General features: G+C 53.1%; 2 protein-coding genes across 2 annotated transcripts in view; one reads left to right on the top strand and one right to left on the bottom strand.

The window, feature by feature from the left end:
• DNAAF5 (dynein axonemal assembly factor 5) overlaps nucleotides 1–4,147 on the bottom strand; it is a 30,928-nt gene extending 26,781 nt beyond the window's left edge. The window contains 4 exon segments of the mRNA XM_077316918.1: nucleotides 712–827; nucleotides 1,563–1,687; nucleotides 2,543–2,727; nucleotides 3,619–4,147. Coding sequence (XP_077173033.1) covers nucleotides 712–827; nucleotides 1,563–1,687; nucleotides 2,543–2,727; nucleotides 3,619–4,147 — 955 coding nt within the window.
• A 4,274-nt stretch (nucleotides 4,148–8,421) lies between these two features.
• The window catches only part of PRKAR1B (protein kinase cAMP-dependent type I regulatory subunit beta), a 69,857-nt gene continuing 61,621 nt past the window's right edge, over nucleotides 8,422–16,657 (top strand). Inside the window, exons 1-2 of the mRNA XM_077316742.1 lie at nucleotides 8,422–8,501; nucleotides 10,454–10,643. Coding sequence (XP_077172857.1) covers nucleotides 8,437–8,501; nucleotides 10,454–10,643 — 255 coding nt within the window. The 5' untranslated portion in view covers nucleotides 8,422–8,436. The remainder of the gene's footprint in view (nucleotides 8,502–10,453; nucleotides 10,644–16,657) is intronic.

Genomic DNA, 16,657 nt, shown 5'->3' with positions numbered 1-16,657 from the left:
CTCTCCGCCTTCCCTTCCCACCTCTCCAAAATACAACTGGACGATCTCCCGCATCTCCCGCAACTGATAAAACGCCAAGGCAGTTAAGGGGAAGGGCTTTAGCAATAGCTCATTTTAAACTGTAACCTCTTTAGTGGTTTAACTATGTGAAACTGTACTGCCAGCTGCCCCAAGCCTGTGTTCGGGGACAGGCAGCCTAAAAATCAAAATTTTGCAGTACTAGTAGTAGTAATAATAAAAATGCGTTGACAGCGCCCATGCTGGAAACGTACACAAGACGCAGCACAGAGTGCAGAGGCCCAAGAAGAGGATCGACAAATGTGCAGCACTAACCAGGCCCACAAAACGTGGACGCCGAAATTGTGCCCTCACTTTTTGGTTGTCATTTTATGGCAACTGCTTTCTCAAAACAAAACAAAATCAGAGTCCAGCAGGGGCACCTTGAAGACCAACAGAGATTTATTCAAGGCGTGAGCTTTCGAGTGCAAGTCTGACAAAGAGGGCTTCCACTCGAAAGCTCACGCCTTGAATAAATCTTTGTTGGTCTTAAAGCTGCTACCGGACTCTGGTTTTATTGTGCTGCTTCAGACCCACACGGCGACCCTCTTGAATCTGCTTTCTCAAAAGTACAGTAAGGACCTGTTATTGAAGAAAAGGTGCACCACTACACCGCCCTTGCTCTCTCGGCATGGCCGTCCTGACGATACTCACCTCCTGGGGGATAATAAGGGGGCTCGCTATAGAAGTCCAGTTTATCTTTAATGTCCTCTTCGTTTTCTTTCTCCCACTGCAGCCCGACTTTCTTCCAGTAGCTCAGAGCCAGTTCCCTGAGGAAAAAAACCATCACAGAACGGGACTCGTAGCCAGCTAGCGCAGAGCTGGAGATTTCTTCTGAAATCTTGATTAAAAATTTGGTCTATATGGAGCAACAAAAATTTTCATAGAACGCGTGGAATGCAAAAATAGTATTGTAATATATATATTTTTAATTGCAACGTAAGTACAATTTGCCAGGTGCCCCCAGATGTCCCTCCAAAAGTGGGACAATCTGGTCTCCTTAGTTTATTAGCATGTGCAAGCGAACAAGGGGATACCTTAGGAATGCTTAACACCTGCTAGGACAGAGACAAGTGCTTGCCCCCTGGATCTGTGCGGGCACTGCTGATGGGCAAACACAAACAGAGGAGGCTTCTGCCTGGCAAAGGAAGGCCAGCAGTGATCCCCAGCCTCTGGCGTTAACAATGAATCCCGGGGGCTTAACAGGAACCCACCCTGCAGCATTGATTTTCTAAGTCTTGGGCTCCTTCTACAGAACCCGCAAAATCCAGAGTGGGGTCACGTGATCTTCATCCACCTGACTCCCTAGCCCCCAGCTAAGCAGGAATCCCACGCCAAGCATAGGAGCAGGCAGAAGAATCTGACTCTCAGCTTATTTGAATGACCTTTCCCTGGGAAAGGCTCATCTCCCTGCCCCCAGCAGCTCAGGCGTGATTCAAAAGTGTAGGGAGAGACAGGGTGGTTCTCCTGCCCCCGTTCCCCCCCCCCGGTGGCACCGCCCTTACCGGTTCTCGTGCATTTCATCCGCAAGGCCGCTCAGCAGCAAGGGGATCAGCTTGTGAAAGAGGGAGTACCGATCTCGTAGGTGTAACAGCCATTCCCCCATGACGATGACCACAGCTTCCCTGACCTGGAAGCAGCCAAACAGGAAAGGAAGAAGCTGTCAGGGTCGCTGGACACGGCCGCCCATTCGAATGCAAACCCGGGTTGACCCTGTTTCGCTTCTGGGGTCGGATGAGGCGGGCCCAGCCTGGGCCATCATAAAGGCAGAATTTCTGGCCACGCATCCTACAGCATCTGCTGCCTGATGGCAGCAGGTGCAGCACCCCCAATTTGGGCAGCAAGAGCACAATTTCGGGACCCATGTCGCTGATGGCAGGAGCAGTGGTCGGGTGAACAGGAAGCCTTGGCACTGCCCCTCCAGAGGGCTCTTGCTGCAGTTGGGAAGGATAGAGCCAGAGCAACTAGTCTGGCCTGATTAAGGGAGCTTGCCCATTAATCGGGTCTGATTAAGAGAGTCCCGCCTCCAATCGAGCTCGGGGGCGGAGCAGAAAGGGCTGGCAGAAAGGGCTGCCAGCAGTCAGAGCACTTGGGGGCAGGAGAAGATGGGACAGGGTGGGGGGGGAGAACTGAAGGTGCCACCCATCAATCACTAGTCTCCGATTCGTAATGACTTCTACACTTGGATAAAACAACGCACTTTTCTGCAACAGGAGATCCCAGTTACCCCATCGAGTCAGAATTGTTACAATACCAGCCATTGTTGCAAAATTATGAGCGGTTTGCATTGTATGCTGCTTTGGGAGCCAAGCTGACTAAAAAGCAGGGTATAAATCTAAAAAACCCATGAATCATAAAATCATAGAATCCTGGGTCATCTAATCCAACCCCCTGCACTCTGCAGGAATTTGCAACCGTCATCTGCCACCCCTTTGAACCTTGACGACAGGACTGAATTCAAATGCCGCGCCGACGTTAAGCTTACTTGTGGGATGTTGTCAAAACACCGCTGGGCGAGGTGAGAAATCACGTCGTCCAGCGACTTTGCGTTGCCAAACTGGATCACCGCCCCCGTGGCCTGGATCACAGCGACCCGGACACGGAAGTGCTGGTGGGAAATGGACTCCATCAAGGGGCTGATCAGGCTTTCCGACTGCAAGTGAAAATGTTCTGTCGGGACAGAGAGAAGAACCCAGTTAGTATCGAGAGCTACTTTGTGGGACAGACGGTTCAGAGCAAGTGAGAGTCTGGGAGCAATTTCAAGACCCCCACCATCTGTGGCAGGGGAGGAGCCTGAGCGAGACACCGGTCACTTTTTCAAAGATGAAGGGACTGAAGTGTCTCTAAGGGCTTGGATACCTGCAGATATCGAACGTAGCATGCAGAGTGACCGGGAGGGGGCATCGTTGGTAACTCCTGGCCCTCAAACTCTGCTGCCTGTCATCAGAGGCGGACTTTTGCTTTTTCAACCCCTGTTGCACCCAACATTTTGAAGTGGTGCAGCCATAATAGATAACACCGGAGTGCGTGAGCATCAGCCCCTGGGGGTCTACGTGGGGGCAGTCTGTCCTTGACAGTCAGTTGGCCCTTTGTCCAATAGCATCTTTAAGATTGGGTCCCTCCCTATGTAGGCCCTTCTCACTCCACCTGGCCTCCCTGGCAGCTCTGTTGTGAGGCGCTGTGCCCACGCAGGGTGCCCTTCACTCTCCCTGGCAGGGCTGTTGTGAGGCATGGTGTCCCTGTGGGGTACATTGGAGCCTGCTGGCCCTTCTCACTGGCTCCGCCTGGCCTTCCCGGCAGTGCTGTCGTGAGGCGCTGTGCCCCTGCTGTTGTGAGGAGCACTGCTCCTTCTCACTCCACCTGGCCTCCCTGGCAGGGCTGCTGTGAGGCACTGTGTCCCTGCAGGGCGCCCTGCAGCCGGCCCTTCTCGCTGCCTCCGCCTGGCCTCCCTGGCAGGGCTGTTGTGAAGCACTGTGCCCCCGTGGGGCACACTGGAGCCAGCTGGCTCTTCTCACTGCACCTGGCCTGCCCGGCAGGGCTGTGGTGAGGCTTCGTGCTCACCGGGCAGGGCGTGGGCGGCGCGGGCGGCGAGGGCGCAGGCCTCCCGGCGGGCGTCGGGGAAGGGGTCTCGGAGGGCGGCGGCGAGGAGGCGGGCGAGGTCGGGCAGGTGCGGGGCGAGGGCGGCGGCGGCGCAGCGGCGCAGCAGGAGGCCGAGGAGGCGCAGCAGGCCCAGGCGGAGCTCCTCGCACGGCTCGGGCGGCTCGAGGCGGCGGGCGAGCGCGGGCACGAGCGCGGGCAGGGCGGCGGCGGGCTCGGGGGCGCGCGCCAGGCAGTGGGCCAGCAGCTCCAGCGCCAGCCCGCGGCACCGCTCGGCCGGGTCCGACAGCAGGCAGCGCGCGAGGGGCCGCGCGAGACGTCGCGCCAGCAGCTCCTGCAGCGCCGCCGCCGCCACCTCGCGCTCCACCAGCGCCGCGCGCAGCCCCGACAGCGCCGCCAGCCGCGCCTCCCGCGCCGCCCCCGCCGCCTCCAGCGCCGCCAGCAGCCGCGACACCGCCGGGCCCGCCGCCTCCGCCTCCGCCTCGCCCGCCATGCTCGCCCGGCCGCTCGTTGCTAAGGGCGCCCCGGAGCCGCTAGGCCGCGTTGCTAGGGACGCGGCGACGCGCTTTACGGCCGGCCGCCGAGCGAGGGGCCGCGCGCCGACGCCGGTTGCCATGGAGACGGCCGCCGAGCCCCGGCGGCCGGGCGGGAGCCGTCGGAACTGTCAGGATGCCAACCTCCAGGGGGGACCTGGAGATCCCCCCCTTGCAATTATCGCGCCTCTCCAGACCCCTGCAGAAAAGGGGGGCTTTGGAGGGTAGGCACGAGGTAGGGGTGCCAACCTCCAGGGGGGACCTGGGGATCCCCAGGAATGACAGCTCCTCCCCAGGCTAAAGAGATCGGGCCTCCTGGGGAAAAGGGCTGCTTTGGAGGGTGGACACTAGGGGTGCCAACCTCCAGGGGGGACCTGGGGATCGCCCTGCAATTATTGCTCCTCTCCATACTAAAGAGATGCGTTTGCCTGGAGGAAATGGATGCTTTGGAGCAGTGGTCCCCAACCTTTTTTAGACTGGGGACAGGCAGGGCAACTGCCCCACCTGCGCATCGCGCAAGCGCGGCCACACCCGCACATGCGCCATGCGAGGCCGAAATCGTGCATGCGCAGCACTTGTGCATGTGTGCATGCGTGAAAGTGCCGCGCATGTACGATTTCGGCCGCACATGGCACATGCGTGCATGCGCGGCCCAGCCACACATGCGCGGGCGTGGCCCTGATTCCCTCTCCCCCCCTCCCGCAGTAAGAAGCTTAGGGTGGACACTAAGTAGGGGTGCCAACCTCCAGGGGGGACTTGGGGATCCCCAGCTATGGCAGCTGCTCCACAGACTAAAGAGATCAGTCCCCCGGGAGAAAAGTGCTGCTTAGGGGGTTGGGCTCCATAGCATTATTCAACACCAAGGTCCCTCCCTGCCACAACCCCCCACCCACTCCTGGTTTCACCCACACACACACACACACACATCTCCAGGTATTTCCCAACCCCAAGCTGGGAACCCTATTGTCACATGAAAATCAGTGGTACTTTTAGGAGATCTCCAGGGCCCTCCTGGGCATTGGCAACAACATCCTCCACACTGATGAGGAAAAGCAAGCTGTCTGTGTCTAAATAAATCAAAATCTTGTTACCACAATGCTTGCTTGACCGGACAGCTCTTCTGCCGTAGCAATCTGTGCCTTGCTAGACTGCTCCCTTCTTTCCTCAGCAGTCCCTTCCTTGGAGACTAGATCGCTGGACCAAGTCCCTGCTGGCTTGAGTATTAGTGGGATTGGGGATAGAATCATTCCTTTGCTCCCATCTTTGCAGCATAGGGATGCCGGTCTCCAGGTGGACCTGGGGATCCTCCAGTTTTATAGCTTGTCTCCAAACAGCAGAGATCAGTTCCTGAAGAGGAAATGGATGCTTTAGAGGGTGAACTCTGTAGTATTATTCACTGAAGTCTCTCCCCACCTCAAATCCCCTCCCCTCCCCACTGTAGCCAACATAATCAGGTAGACCTCTTCCTTAGGATAGCAGGGGTGGGCAAACTCTTCAGACATCCATGGACTACAAATACCATGAGCCCCTGCCAGCATGGCCACTTGGCAGTGGTTCATGGGCATCATAGTCCATCGAGGGGTTTCTTGGTCACCCAACAAGCCTGCAGTCCAACAAACCAACCGGCATAGCCCACGAATTTATTGTGCGCTTATACGTTTAGAACCAAGCAATTCCAGACAATGGAATTAAAAATATATATATTTACAGATCTGCAGCAGATTCATTGCAAGGAAAACGCGAAGCAGTAGGAAGAGACAAAGACCCAACGAGAGATGGATTGACTCAGTTAAAGGATGCTGCTGCTGCTCCGGCATCAGCCACCCACACAATTCAAGAACCACTGCTATGTGACTGAAGGTGAGCTGTGGATACGGAGGAGAACATTTTAGAACAACATGTTCCTTTAAAGAGTCATCCTGTCAAGCAGAGCTTCAGACTGAGGTGTTGAAATTACTGTCAAAGTTCTGCACGATCTCTTTGACTGACACTATGTGACTGGCTCCGCCTCCGATGGCAGCCATTTTGTGCTCTGGTCCACCTCTTGTGGCGGCCATATTGTGATGGGACCCAGCAAGCTTTGCCACAATTGCAGAGCTTATGACTGAAGTGTTGAAATTACTCTCAGAGTTCTGCACGACCTCTATTCCTGACACTATGTGACTGGCTCCGCCTCTGATGGCAGCCATTTTGTGCTGTGCTCCACCTCTTGTGGCAGCCATGTTGTGGTGGGACCCACCACCCTTTGCCACAGTTGCAGAGATACCACAGGCCCAAAACAGTTAATATTTTCTGGTGGCCTGTATCTCATTTCTGTTTACTGTTCACGGGCATGAGTACTTCCCCAAAATCTAGTCTTTTTAAAGACCAGTAAGTACTTAAGGGTCATGAAGTTGTAGTCAATTGATGGCGACCTCTTAGGGTTTCCCAGGTAAGAGGCAGTCAGAGGTGCTTTGCCGTTGCCTGCTTCCACGTAGAATCTTGGCCTTCCTTGATGGTCTCTCATAACCAGGACCTTTCACCTCAATGCACATCCTGACAGCTTCATTTTATACATATTCTTGTCCAGGCCATGGCAGTGAAATCTGTTGAATTGGTTGGAGTTCCCTGGCCCGAGGGGGGTTCGCCTGGCCTTGACCAGGGTCAGGGTCTTCTTGATCCTGGCCCCTACCTAGTGGAATGAGCTAAGGGCCCTGACGGAACTGTCTCAGTTCCGCAGGGCCTGTAAGACGGAGCTCTTCTGCCAGGCCTTTGGCTGAGGCCAGGGCTTGGAAGATCTGGGCCCACCCCTGGCAGCCCCCCTCCCACTGTTATTGTAAAGGTCTGTTCAGCTGGGAGGAGGCGGGATTGTCGCTGCAAGGGGAGGGTCACAGGGGCATTGTTTTTAGGGGATTTTAAATTTTGGTTTTATTGTCGTGACCTGCCACGAGCCACCGCGTGGGAGTGGCGACATACAAATTGAAACATAAATAAGATAAAAAATAAATAAATCCTATGCAGAACTGCGCCAGTGGAAGTCCATTGAGCAGCGGACCTAGAAGGGTCACAGGAACGTTTTCCAGCTCCCAGGGGCTCTTGGGAATCATTGTCCACGGACCCCTGGAGAGCCGCAGTTAGGCCCCCGCGGCTCTCCAGTCTGTCCTCTGAAGCTGCCTTTTCCTCCAGGGGAAGCCATCTCTGTAGTCTGGAGAGCGGTTTTAATTCTGTGAGATCCCCAGGCCTCACCTGGAGGCTGAACACCTGACCGTAGGGCCTCCATCACTGAGGCTGCCAGCCTCCAGGCAGGGTCTGGAGACCCCTCCCAGAATTACAACGCATCCCCGTGCCCCCTGGAGAAAATGGCTGCTACGAGGAGTGGACCATGGACACTGCTGAGGTCCTTCCGAGCTGCCCACAGGCAAGCTTCATTCCCTCTGCACAGAGACTGATACCTCCCCTGCACAATTTATGGCTGTGTGTGTGTGTGTGTGTGTGACTGTGTGTCCCCTCTTGGCTGGCTGATCTCTGTGCCCCGTGATTGACGTCACCACCAGCATCCCACAGGGCCCAGGGCAGCCTCCCCGCTGCGTTGCGTCCGTGTGTGTTTTCCCTGCAGGAGGGGGGCCGAGCTCAGCGATGTGACTGACAAGCCTCCGGAAACTTCCTGTGGAGGGAACTCTGCGGCTGGTGCCTTAGCCGAGCCTTAACACTTTGTGTGCGAGGGTGTGTGTGTGTGTGTGTGTGGTTGGGAGACATCGCCGGGGAGGGGGAGCGGTGCGTGTGTGGGGAAGGTAGCTCAACTGGCAAGGCTGTCTTTTGTGCAAGGCTGTCTCCCCTCTTCCCGCTAAGCAAGCAAGAGGAGGCGAGGGGAGGCGGTCCAACCCAGCAGCGGCCGAAGGAGGAGGAAGAGGAAGGGGGCATCCTCGGAGAATAACAAGAGGCCAAGGAAGAAGAGGGTTTTCCCGTTTGACTCTGCTCCAAAAAGCCAGGTATTTATGTGGTCCTCTTTCTCTGTGCACCTAACCTCCCCTGCCCTAGCCCCACTGTGTTGCCCCCCTCCCGCTTTCTGTGGTCTCTGACATCTCTCCTCCTCTCCCTCCCTCCTTCCCTCCTCCCATCCTGCCTCCTTCGCTCTTCCCCTAGCAACAATGGCTGATCGTTGAAGCCAGCACCAAAAGTGACTGTGATGGAGGAGCTGGAATCTTTCTCCCTTCCTCGTCCTCCTCCTTCTCCGTGGAGAGAGAGAGAAAGAGAGAGGGATGCTCTCCTGATGAGGCCGTTCGGAGGCAGTCCGGCCATCTGCTCCGGGAGCTGGCACGTCTCCCGTTCAAAATGGTACCTCTCTGGGGTTCGAAACTCCTGCTCCTCCCAAAGCCGGTGGCAGAGGCAGCCGATATTTCCGAAAAGGGGGACGACGACCACATCCCTCTTTACAGCTGAAAGCTTCCCCGTTTTTTTCACAGCTGTCCCCACTTGTAAGGACAGCTCAGAGATTCTCTGTTTTCACGTCCGTCCCGGTTTTAATTGCGTTGCTCCCGGGGAAGAGTCCGCTTGAGGGGGGAGTGTGCCTCTGTTTTGTTTTGCTCTTTCTTTAACGGTGATTCTCGTTCATCGGTTTTACTGCCCCCCCCCCTGCCAAGTCCCTCATTTCAGGTCCTCGCCCAGTGATGTATCTACGTTTGGCCGATATTTCGGATCTGTACTTATTATGACAAGAGACATCAGAAATGGCATACTTACCAAATTTGGTTCTCATGCCCTCAGATCCTTAACCCAACTGTTGCAAATTCCAGACACGAGTTCCTTTTTCCGTCTAGGACTTGAGGATGAAGTCTTAAAATGCCTTCATTTTCTTTGTCTTTTCCTGTTTTTTTTTCTCCCCTTGGTGACATTCTCGAGAGAGTTCCTCCCACTGCAGAAATCTGGAGGGTTAAGGGTTCTTGGATTTGGGAACTCTCATGTATGGCAGAGGAGGTCCTGGCTGGTTTAGGACGAGGCCATGAATCATATGCAAAGGTTTGAATCAATTAGTTGGTGGCCTTTATATATGTAAATGATGTAAATCTCACAAGGCCTCAGTATTCCGCAAATCTAAAACATCAGCTGCAGGAGGTAGATGACAGATTCCTGCAATCTAAGGACGAGATAGTTTATAGCAATCTGGGACTCTCTAATCTGTCATTAGAAATCAGGGTGTGTTTTAAAATCCGTGCTGAAAAATAGAAGGAAATTAGATAGGCGGTGCTGGGGGTGGCTGGGGGAAACCACCACATTCAGAGGGGCTAAGCCTCTGAATCCCACAGCCAGGAGGAAGGCCTTGGCCTCTGTGTCCTGTTGTCGGCCCTCCAGAGGAACTGGCTGGCCGCTGTGTGAGACAGGAGGCTGGACTAGATGGACCCCTGGTCTGACCCTGCAGGGCTCTTCTGATGTTCTTAGGAAGGCCTCAGACTCTCTGCCCTGTTGTTGGCCCTCCAGAGGAACTGGTTGACCACTGTGTCAGACAGGAGGCTGGACTCAATGGACCCCTGGTCTGATCCAGCAGGCCTTGGCCTCTCTGCCCTATTGTTGGACCATCCAGAGGAACTGGTTGGCCATTATGTGAGGCAGGATGCTGGAGTAGATGGACCACTGGTCTGATGCAGCAGAGTTCTTCTGTTTCTCATCAGTGGAAGGCCTTGGCCTCTATGCCCCATTGCTGGCCCTCCATTGAAACTGGTTGGTCAGTGTGTGAGACGAGATGCTGGACTAGATGGACCCCTGGTCTGATCCAGCAGGGTTCTTCTGATGTTCTTCTTAAGGGAAGGCCTTGGCCTCTCTGCCCTGTTGTTGGCCCTCCAGGGGAACTGGTTGGCCACAGTGTGAGGCAAGATGCTGGACTAGATGGACCCCCGGTCTGATCCAGCAGGGCTCTTCTGATGTCCTTATCCTGTTGTGCTTGGTAACCCTATCATTTTCCTTATTTATTGAACCATATATATCCCACCGTACCTTTTTGTTCAAGGTGGCTTATGTTACCTTTGTAGTGAAGAACCTGTTGGTGAGTTACACCCTTTCTACGCTCATGGACTTAGGATGACTACAAAACGACATCCAACATGATATACTAGTTGGCTATTTGAGACTTTTTAGGCGTTTGGATTTTTTTCCCTGCCTTTCTATTCTCTGGCATAATCAGACAAGGGTGAAGGACCCAGCTGGTCTTGGATGGAAGGAGTCAGCCTCCCTTGTCAGGGCTGATTTTCTGTCCAGTGGTTGCTCCGCTAAACTCACGTTCTTCTGTCTTCCAGGGTTTTTGCCAAGATGGCCGCCTCCTCCTCTTGCAACATGGAAGAGGACGAGAGCCTGAAGGGCTGTGAGCTGTATGTTCAGAAGCACAACATCCAGCAGATCCTCAAAGAATGCATCGTCAACCTCTGCATAGCCAAGCCTGACCGTCCCATGAAGTTCTTGCGAGAACATTTCGAGAAACTGGAGAAGGTCAGTGAGTTTCCTTTCCCAAATAACTGTGGGCACTGATTAAGGGGAGGGCGGGGGGGAATCCAGATATTTTGATGTCCTATGAATGAATGAATAAATTTTATTTGCATAAAGCAGAACAAGGCAGAGTTGTTCTCTCTTGCCCTGGAGGGACAGACCAGAACGAATGGGATGAAATGAATTCAAAAGAAATTCTGTCTAAACACCCGGAAAAAGTTCCTGACAGTCAGAGCGGTTCCTCAGTGGAACAGGCTTCCTCGGGAGGTGGTGGGTTCTCCATCTTTGGAGATTTTTAAGCAGAGGCTGGAGAGCCATCTGACGGAGAGACTGATTCTGTGAAGGTTCAAGGGGGTGGCAGGTGACAGGGGATGAGCGAGAGGGTTGTGAGCGTCCTGCATAGTGCAGGGGGTTGGACTAGATGACCCAGGAGGTCCCTTCCAACTCTAGGATTCTATGATTCTAAGAAATTTGGCCCCAGGTCTCCATCAAGTGGGCAGTCGGTGTTAGTTCTCAGGAACCAGAGTTCTGCAAGTGGAGTGGCCTTGCGTCTTTGGCTTTCGATCACAACGACCGGCTCAAATGGCCATTGGCACTGACTGAAAACATAACCATGCCCCACCCTGAACAAGGAAGGTTTCCTAGAGATTATGGTCGCCATTGTGATTGTTATTTTAATGGGGATTTTATCGGGGTTTTATTGTTTTAGGATTCTATGTGTAAACCACTGCGAGGCTACGGCAAACGGCGGTATAGAAATCGAATAATAAACAAATAAAATATTAATAAAAGCTGTTCCAAGGTTGCGATTAGCGGTGTCTACTAAGTCGGCCGATGGAAAGAGATCTGTTCCAAATATATTTTAATGTCTGAGCGGCATCTTTGTGCAGAATTCTTCCAAGGAAATTCTTTCGAGAAGCATCCCCTCCCTCTCCCCCCACGTGTCCAAAATAACCACTAGATTTATTAATAGAATTTGTGTGGGTTTGGGAGAGGGGCCGTGACTCAATGGCAGAGCATCTGCTCAGCGGGCAGGAGGTCCCCGATTCGATCCCTGGCGTTGATTAGCAGAAGCTGTCGGAGATCTCTTTGGAAGAGCTGCTGCCAGACGGAGCCAAGAGCTCTAGCCGTGGTAGGCAGGTGGGTGTGACCCATTAAGAGACAACTTCTGGTTTTGCATTTATGTATTTACTAGCTTCCTAAGAATCTGCCTTGGAAGGGTCCCCTCCCCTGGGCCCTGGCTAGGCAGCGTAAGGTGGCTTTGGGCTGCAGCGGACGGTGGGGCGGATGGAGGCTGGCCAGTTCGTTAGCAGGCCCGGGACAGAGCTCCTTAGCAGGCAGTCAGCAGGCCGGGAGGCCCTCGTTAGCAGGCCCTGCTTAGCAGGCCAGGAAGCCCTCATTAGCAAGCCCTCCACCACGACCCTTTGCCCAGGGCCCTCTCCTCTTACCTGCTGCTGGGTCCCGGCACTGAGGCGTGTCTGAGAGCAAAGAGGCTAGAGTCCAGGGATGGAGGGCGGGAGCTGCAGGGGCAGGGCCAATCAGGCCCTATTCTAACTTGGACAGCCAGAGACGTTCCACCCACCAGGCTGTTTCACAAATATATAGAGGAACCATGGCTATAAGGATTGATATCCTGCCTTTCTCCATGGAGCAGTTCACGCCATTCTCCTCTCCTCGGCTTTATCCTGTGGGGTAAGTTAAGACGAGAGTACGCAGCCGACCCAAGATCACCCAGCAAGTTTCTGTGGCAGTGGATTTGAATTGGGGTCTCACGTGGTCCCACCCCGCCAGTCTATCCACTACAGCAATGAGTCCCACGCTTGTGGGCTGGGAAGCAAAAGTGGATTGTGAAACCTCTGCCTGTGGGTCAGAGGCTAGCTCTCCCCTAATGGCCGCCCCTCTTGCTTTGTATCTTGGGCACCTAGATCTGACCTTGGAAACAGTTAGCTTCCATGCCATACCTTAGTAGTCCATATATATATATGGATCATGGGAATTGTAGTTCATGGACATCTGGAGAGCCCCAGTTTGGCCACCCCTGATACAGTCTATGGTCTCTGACATGTCCTCAATTTACAAATGAAGAGCGCCCACTCAAGGATCTCTTAACAGTTAAGGCACAGCCCATCCGCATTAAGTGACCTCATGCAGGCGCTTAGTATGTAAGAAGTGGTTTGTAGGACGAGGTCAGGGTTTCCTCATACCACCTTTTAGTGCAAGAACCCCACTAATCAGCACCCCACCAGAAATTGGATGCTCAGTCAGGCAAGCAACCCTGCCCTGCCTTCTGCTCTCTTCCGCTTCCGCGCCTTGCGGAATCCCGGCCTTCTGCAAGTCTCCCTGTTCCGCAAACTCAACCGCAAATGACCGCTTTCCTCCCCCATGAGAATCCCGACGTTTGCTTCATGCTAAACCCGAACTGAAAAGCCAGGGACTAGGCCAGTTTAGGGCTGGGCCAACCGCTCAAACCTTAGTGGTCGCAGCGGAGGATGACGACAATATTTTAGGAGAATGTGAGCTTCCTGCGGTGGTGGGGGGATAGGGGGAGACTACTGGGCCAGGCTGGGGTGGGTCAGTGGCACAGTTGGGTCAGACGGGGGTCAGCACCTTGGACAGCTCCTGGTTCCCTTCAAGCCTAGAAGCCCATTGGTAGATAGCCTTGAGCAGCAGGATGTTTCTAGATATTTTACATGGAACCGAGAGTCAAAAAGACAGCAACGTATTTAGCCACAAAACTCATGTCTTCGAGCTTACAAGCACGGAGCCATGCTCTAGCCTTTCATGACCTCTGTCCAAATTCTGCCCTCAAGGCAACACTGGAAGCACAATACGGATTAGAACAAAGTTTGAGTAAGATGGCATTTTTACGACCAGCAAAATTGTAAGGTTCGCTAGACGCCAAAGGTAGCCAGACTGTGACTCTTCAGATTTCCGTGGACTACAATCACCATGAGCCAGGGGCTCATGGGAATTGTAGTCCATGGGCATTTGGAGAGCCAGGCCTAGATGTTCCCTTACCTGCCGTGGCTGTTACTCTACCCTGCTATGTGTGAATAGTTAGGAAAACTTTGCAAGGTTCTAATTGCAAGGACTGGGAAGGAAGGCAGACTAGAGAATCTGAGCCCTCTAATTTACAAGGAGCAAATTCACTGTTCCTAGGGTAATCGTTTGCAGGACAAGAGTCAAAAACGGATTGGTCCTTGAGTCAGTTAATTGCCTCATGCATTTTCTCAAACCTCTTGGCAATCAAAAATGCTTGGGAAGCAGGAAGCTTCATAATCTGTGAACCTTTCTCCTGGTAATCTATGTACCTTGCTCCTGATATCTGTGTACCCTCAGATTGTGCAGGAGGTAGAAAGAATATAGAGCTGTCATCAGGGCAAGACATTTCTTTTATCCGGAACATTAACTTGTTGTTGTTGTTGTTGTTGTTGTTGTTGTCGTTGTTGTTGTTAGAATTTATTGCCTGCCACTCTCGGCAGAGCTGGCTCCCCGAAACGAAAGAAACCATCTCGTGGAGTTAATTCGATCAAAAGAACAACTCACCTTCTTGCGCGTGATTCAGAATCGGGATCACACTGAGGGGGAAAAGACCACAAAAGGCCAGCCCCCACCACCTTTTTGTGGTCTTAAAAACATCGCTCATCCAATCTCGTCCTAAAAACTTTCAACGAAGGCTACTCCGCCACCCTCTGAGGCAGGATATTCCACCTACGAAGAGCCCTCGCCATCAGAAAAAAAAACAACTTTGTAATAATTAAGATGTGACAGGCCCTTTTTGCATTCTGATAACAGCCAGAGCAGGGTTGGCCAAACGTTGGGTCTCCAGATGTCCGTGGACTACAATTCCCATGAGCCCTTGCCAGCCATAGTTTGACCACCCTGGAGCTAGAGGCTGCTGTAGACTCCTGAGATGGGGAGTTCCAAAATGGTGGGAAGCTCCAAGCCACCTCTGATGGAGGCCTCTGTTTCATGTTTGGCTCTCCTTTCAGGCCCCTCCGAAGGTCCTTCTCCAGGGAGGTGGAAGAAAGAAGGTGCCAGAATCCCACCAGCTGGCACCACAGTGTGTCCTGTTGAGTTGACAATCAACTGGACACGGGAATGATGTGTCCTTGACGGTCGGAGGTCAAACGGAGCGGAGGATTTAGGTTCCTCGTCTAACCTCAGACTAAAACCGGCTCACAAATCCTTGGGGGCGAACAACCAAATTATCTTCTCCGCAACTCCTCTTGAGAGATCTGCTCCGGCTCAGAATCGCTTAGGGGAGCAACTGGAGGCTGGGATGTGTTGGGAAAGCCCCACGTTCCTTGCGGTGCAAACGCTGTGGCTGGCAAAAGGTCTTGGATTGACCTACGTCTCTTGGCCCCGGGCCTGTGGCTTGAATTCCTACAGGGCTGTCCCGCCGGGCATGCCTTCGGCCTACACAGAAGCCCACCTTCCTGGTATCTCTTTCGGCCTCTCGTGTGCACAGAGATGTTTTCAAATCTGCTTCAGAACCATATCAGGAGCCCCGTTGGCCTGAGAATGCGGGAGAGAAATGCAAGGAATGATAATCCTCGTTGCGGGGCTACGCTTCTTCCGGCCCGGCCGAGGCCTTGCATTGATTCTCCAGCTGCTCTTCTCCGGCCTGCGAAGGCCCTGGTCCCCCTCTTTAGGAGACGCTGAATACGCCAACCTTCTTGGAAAGGAAGCTGGACACATTTCTCCCACCTTCGGGATTCTTTTTGCTCCCAAGATGGGTTTGAGAAAGCGGATCTTCTCTTTCTCTCTCTCTCTCCCCCCTCCACCCCCGTTAATTAACATTCATCTACTCAAGGATGTTCCTGGAATATTTCCAGTTTTCTCCCCTTTATTCTGGCGCATTTGGGGGGGCCCTTAGAGCACTAGAGCAGTCTTTCTCAACTTTTTACCATTGAGAAACCCCTGAAACATTCTTCAGGCTTTGAGAAACCCCCCAAAATGGTTTGATCTTGCAGAATATGGTTGGGAAGCAGAGCCACCCAGGGTCTCTCTCCTTCCCATCCCCTCCAGACCCTTCATTGGCCTTTTTTGGGGAGGGGGGATGTCAACATGGCTAACTGATTGATTTTTCCTCTGCGAGAAACTGGGTTGTAGCGCTCGGATGGGTTGAGGGCTGTTGGGTTTTAGATGGGTTTTATTGTACTAGGGGTTTTAAGGAGGTTTTTATCGATTGTGACCCACCACGAGCCTTACAGGAGTGGCGGGATATAAAGCCAATAAATAAATAAATAAATAAATAATAGCCTATCTTGCCAGGTTAGCTTGCTATCCGATAATGTTATATTGTAATTGTTGTTGAGGGATTTTAATGGATTTTATTGGGGTTTTTAAAATGTTGTAATCCGCCACGAGCCGTAAGGGAGTGGCGGGCAATAAATCGAAAGATGATAATAATAATAATAATAATAATAATAATAATAATAATAATAATAATAATAATAATAATAAATATATGTCAAACGGTGGCCCAACAGTAGCTCTTCAGATGTCCATGAAGTACAATGTTCATGTTGCCAGGGGCTGCATGGGAATTGTAGCCTGTGGGCTTCTGATATACCACCCGAACAATGTTTAACACATTAAAATATATATATATTATACATTCAGGAAACCCTTCCAAGGCGGCCAAGAAACCCCAGGGTTTCGCAAAACCCTGGCTGAGAAAGCCTTCACTAGAGACGGCTCCCGCTGCTTCTGTTTTTGGCTCACTGTTAGATCCAGTGACCGGCTGGGGACATTAAGGAATTGCCGGAGAAGGGAAGCAGTTTCTCTCTGCCTCCCGGGCGTCAGTTGTCCGGCCAGTTCTCCCCTGGCACCCCTGGGGCTGGAGGCTGTAGCTCTGTTTGGGATGGTCCTGTTGGCCGTCCTTTCCTCGGCTTTCAAAGCGCAAACCTGCTGAAAAGAAACGGAGTGGGGGCCGGGCGGAGTGAATTTGGAACTTGCTCTGGAACGTCGGGCAGGCGATGACGCCCAGAGAGCCCTTAAGTGGTTCTTAA

The sequence above is a fragment of the Paroedura picta genome, chromosome 17 (genome assembly GCF_049243985.1).
Source record: "Paroedura picta isolate Pp20150507F chromosome 17, Ppicta_v3.0, whole genome shotgun sequence".
Taxonomy (NCBI): Eukaryota; Metazoa; Chordata; class Lepidosauria; order Squamata; family Gekkonidae; genus Paroedura; species Paroedura picta.
Note: the sequence above shows the minus strand (reverse complement) of the source record. Positions and strands in the feature narration are given on the sequence as shown.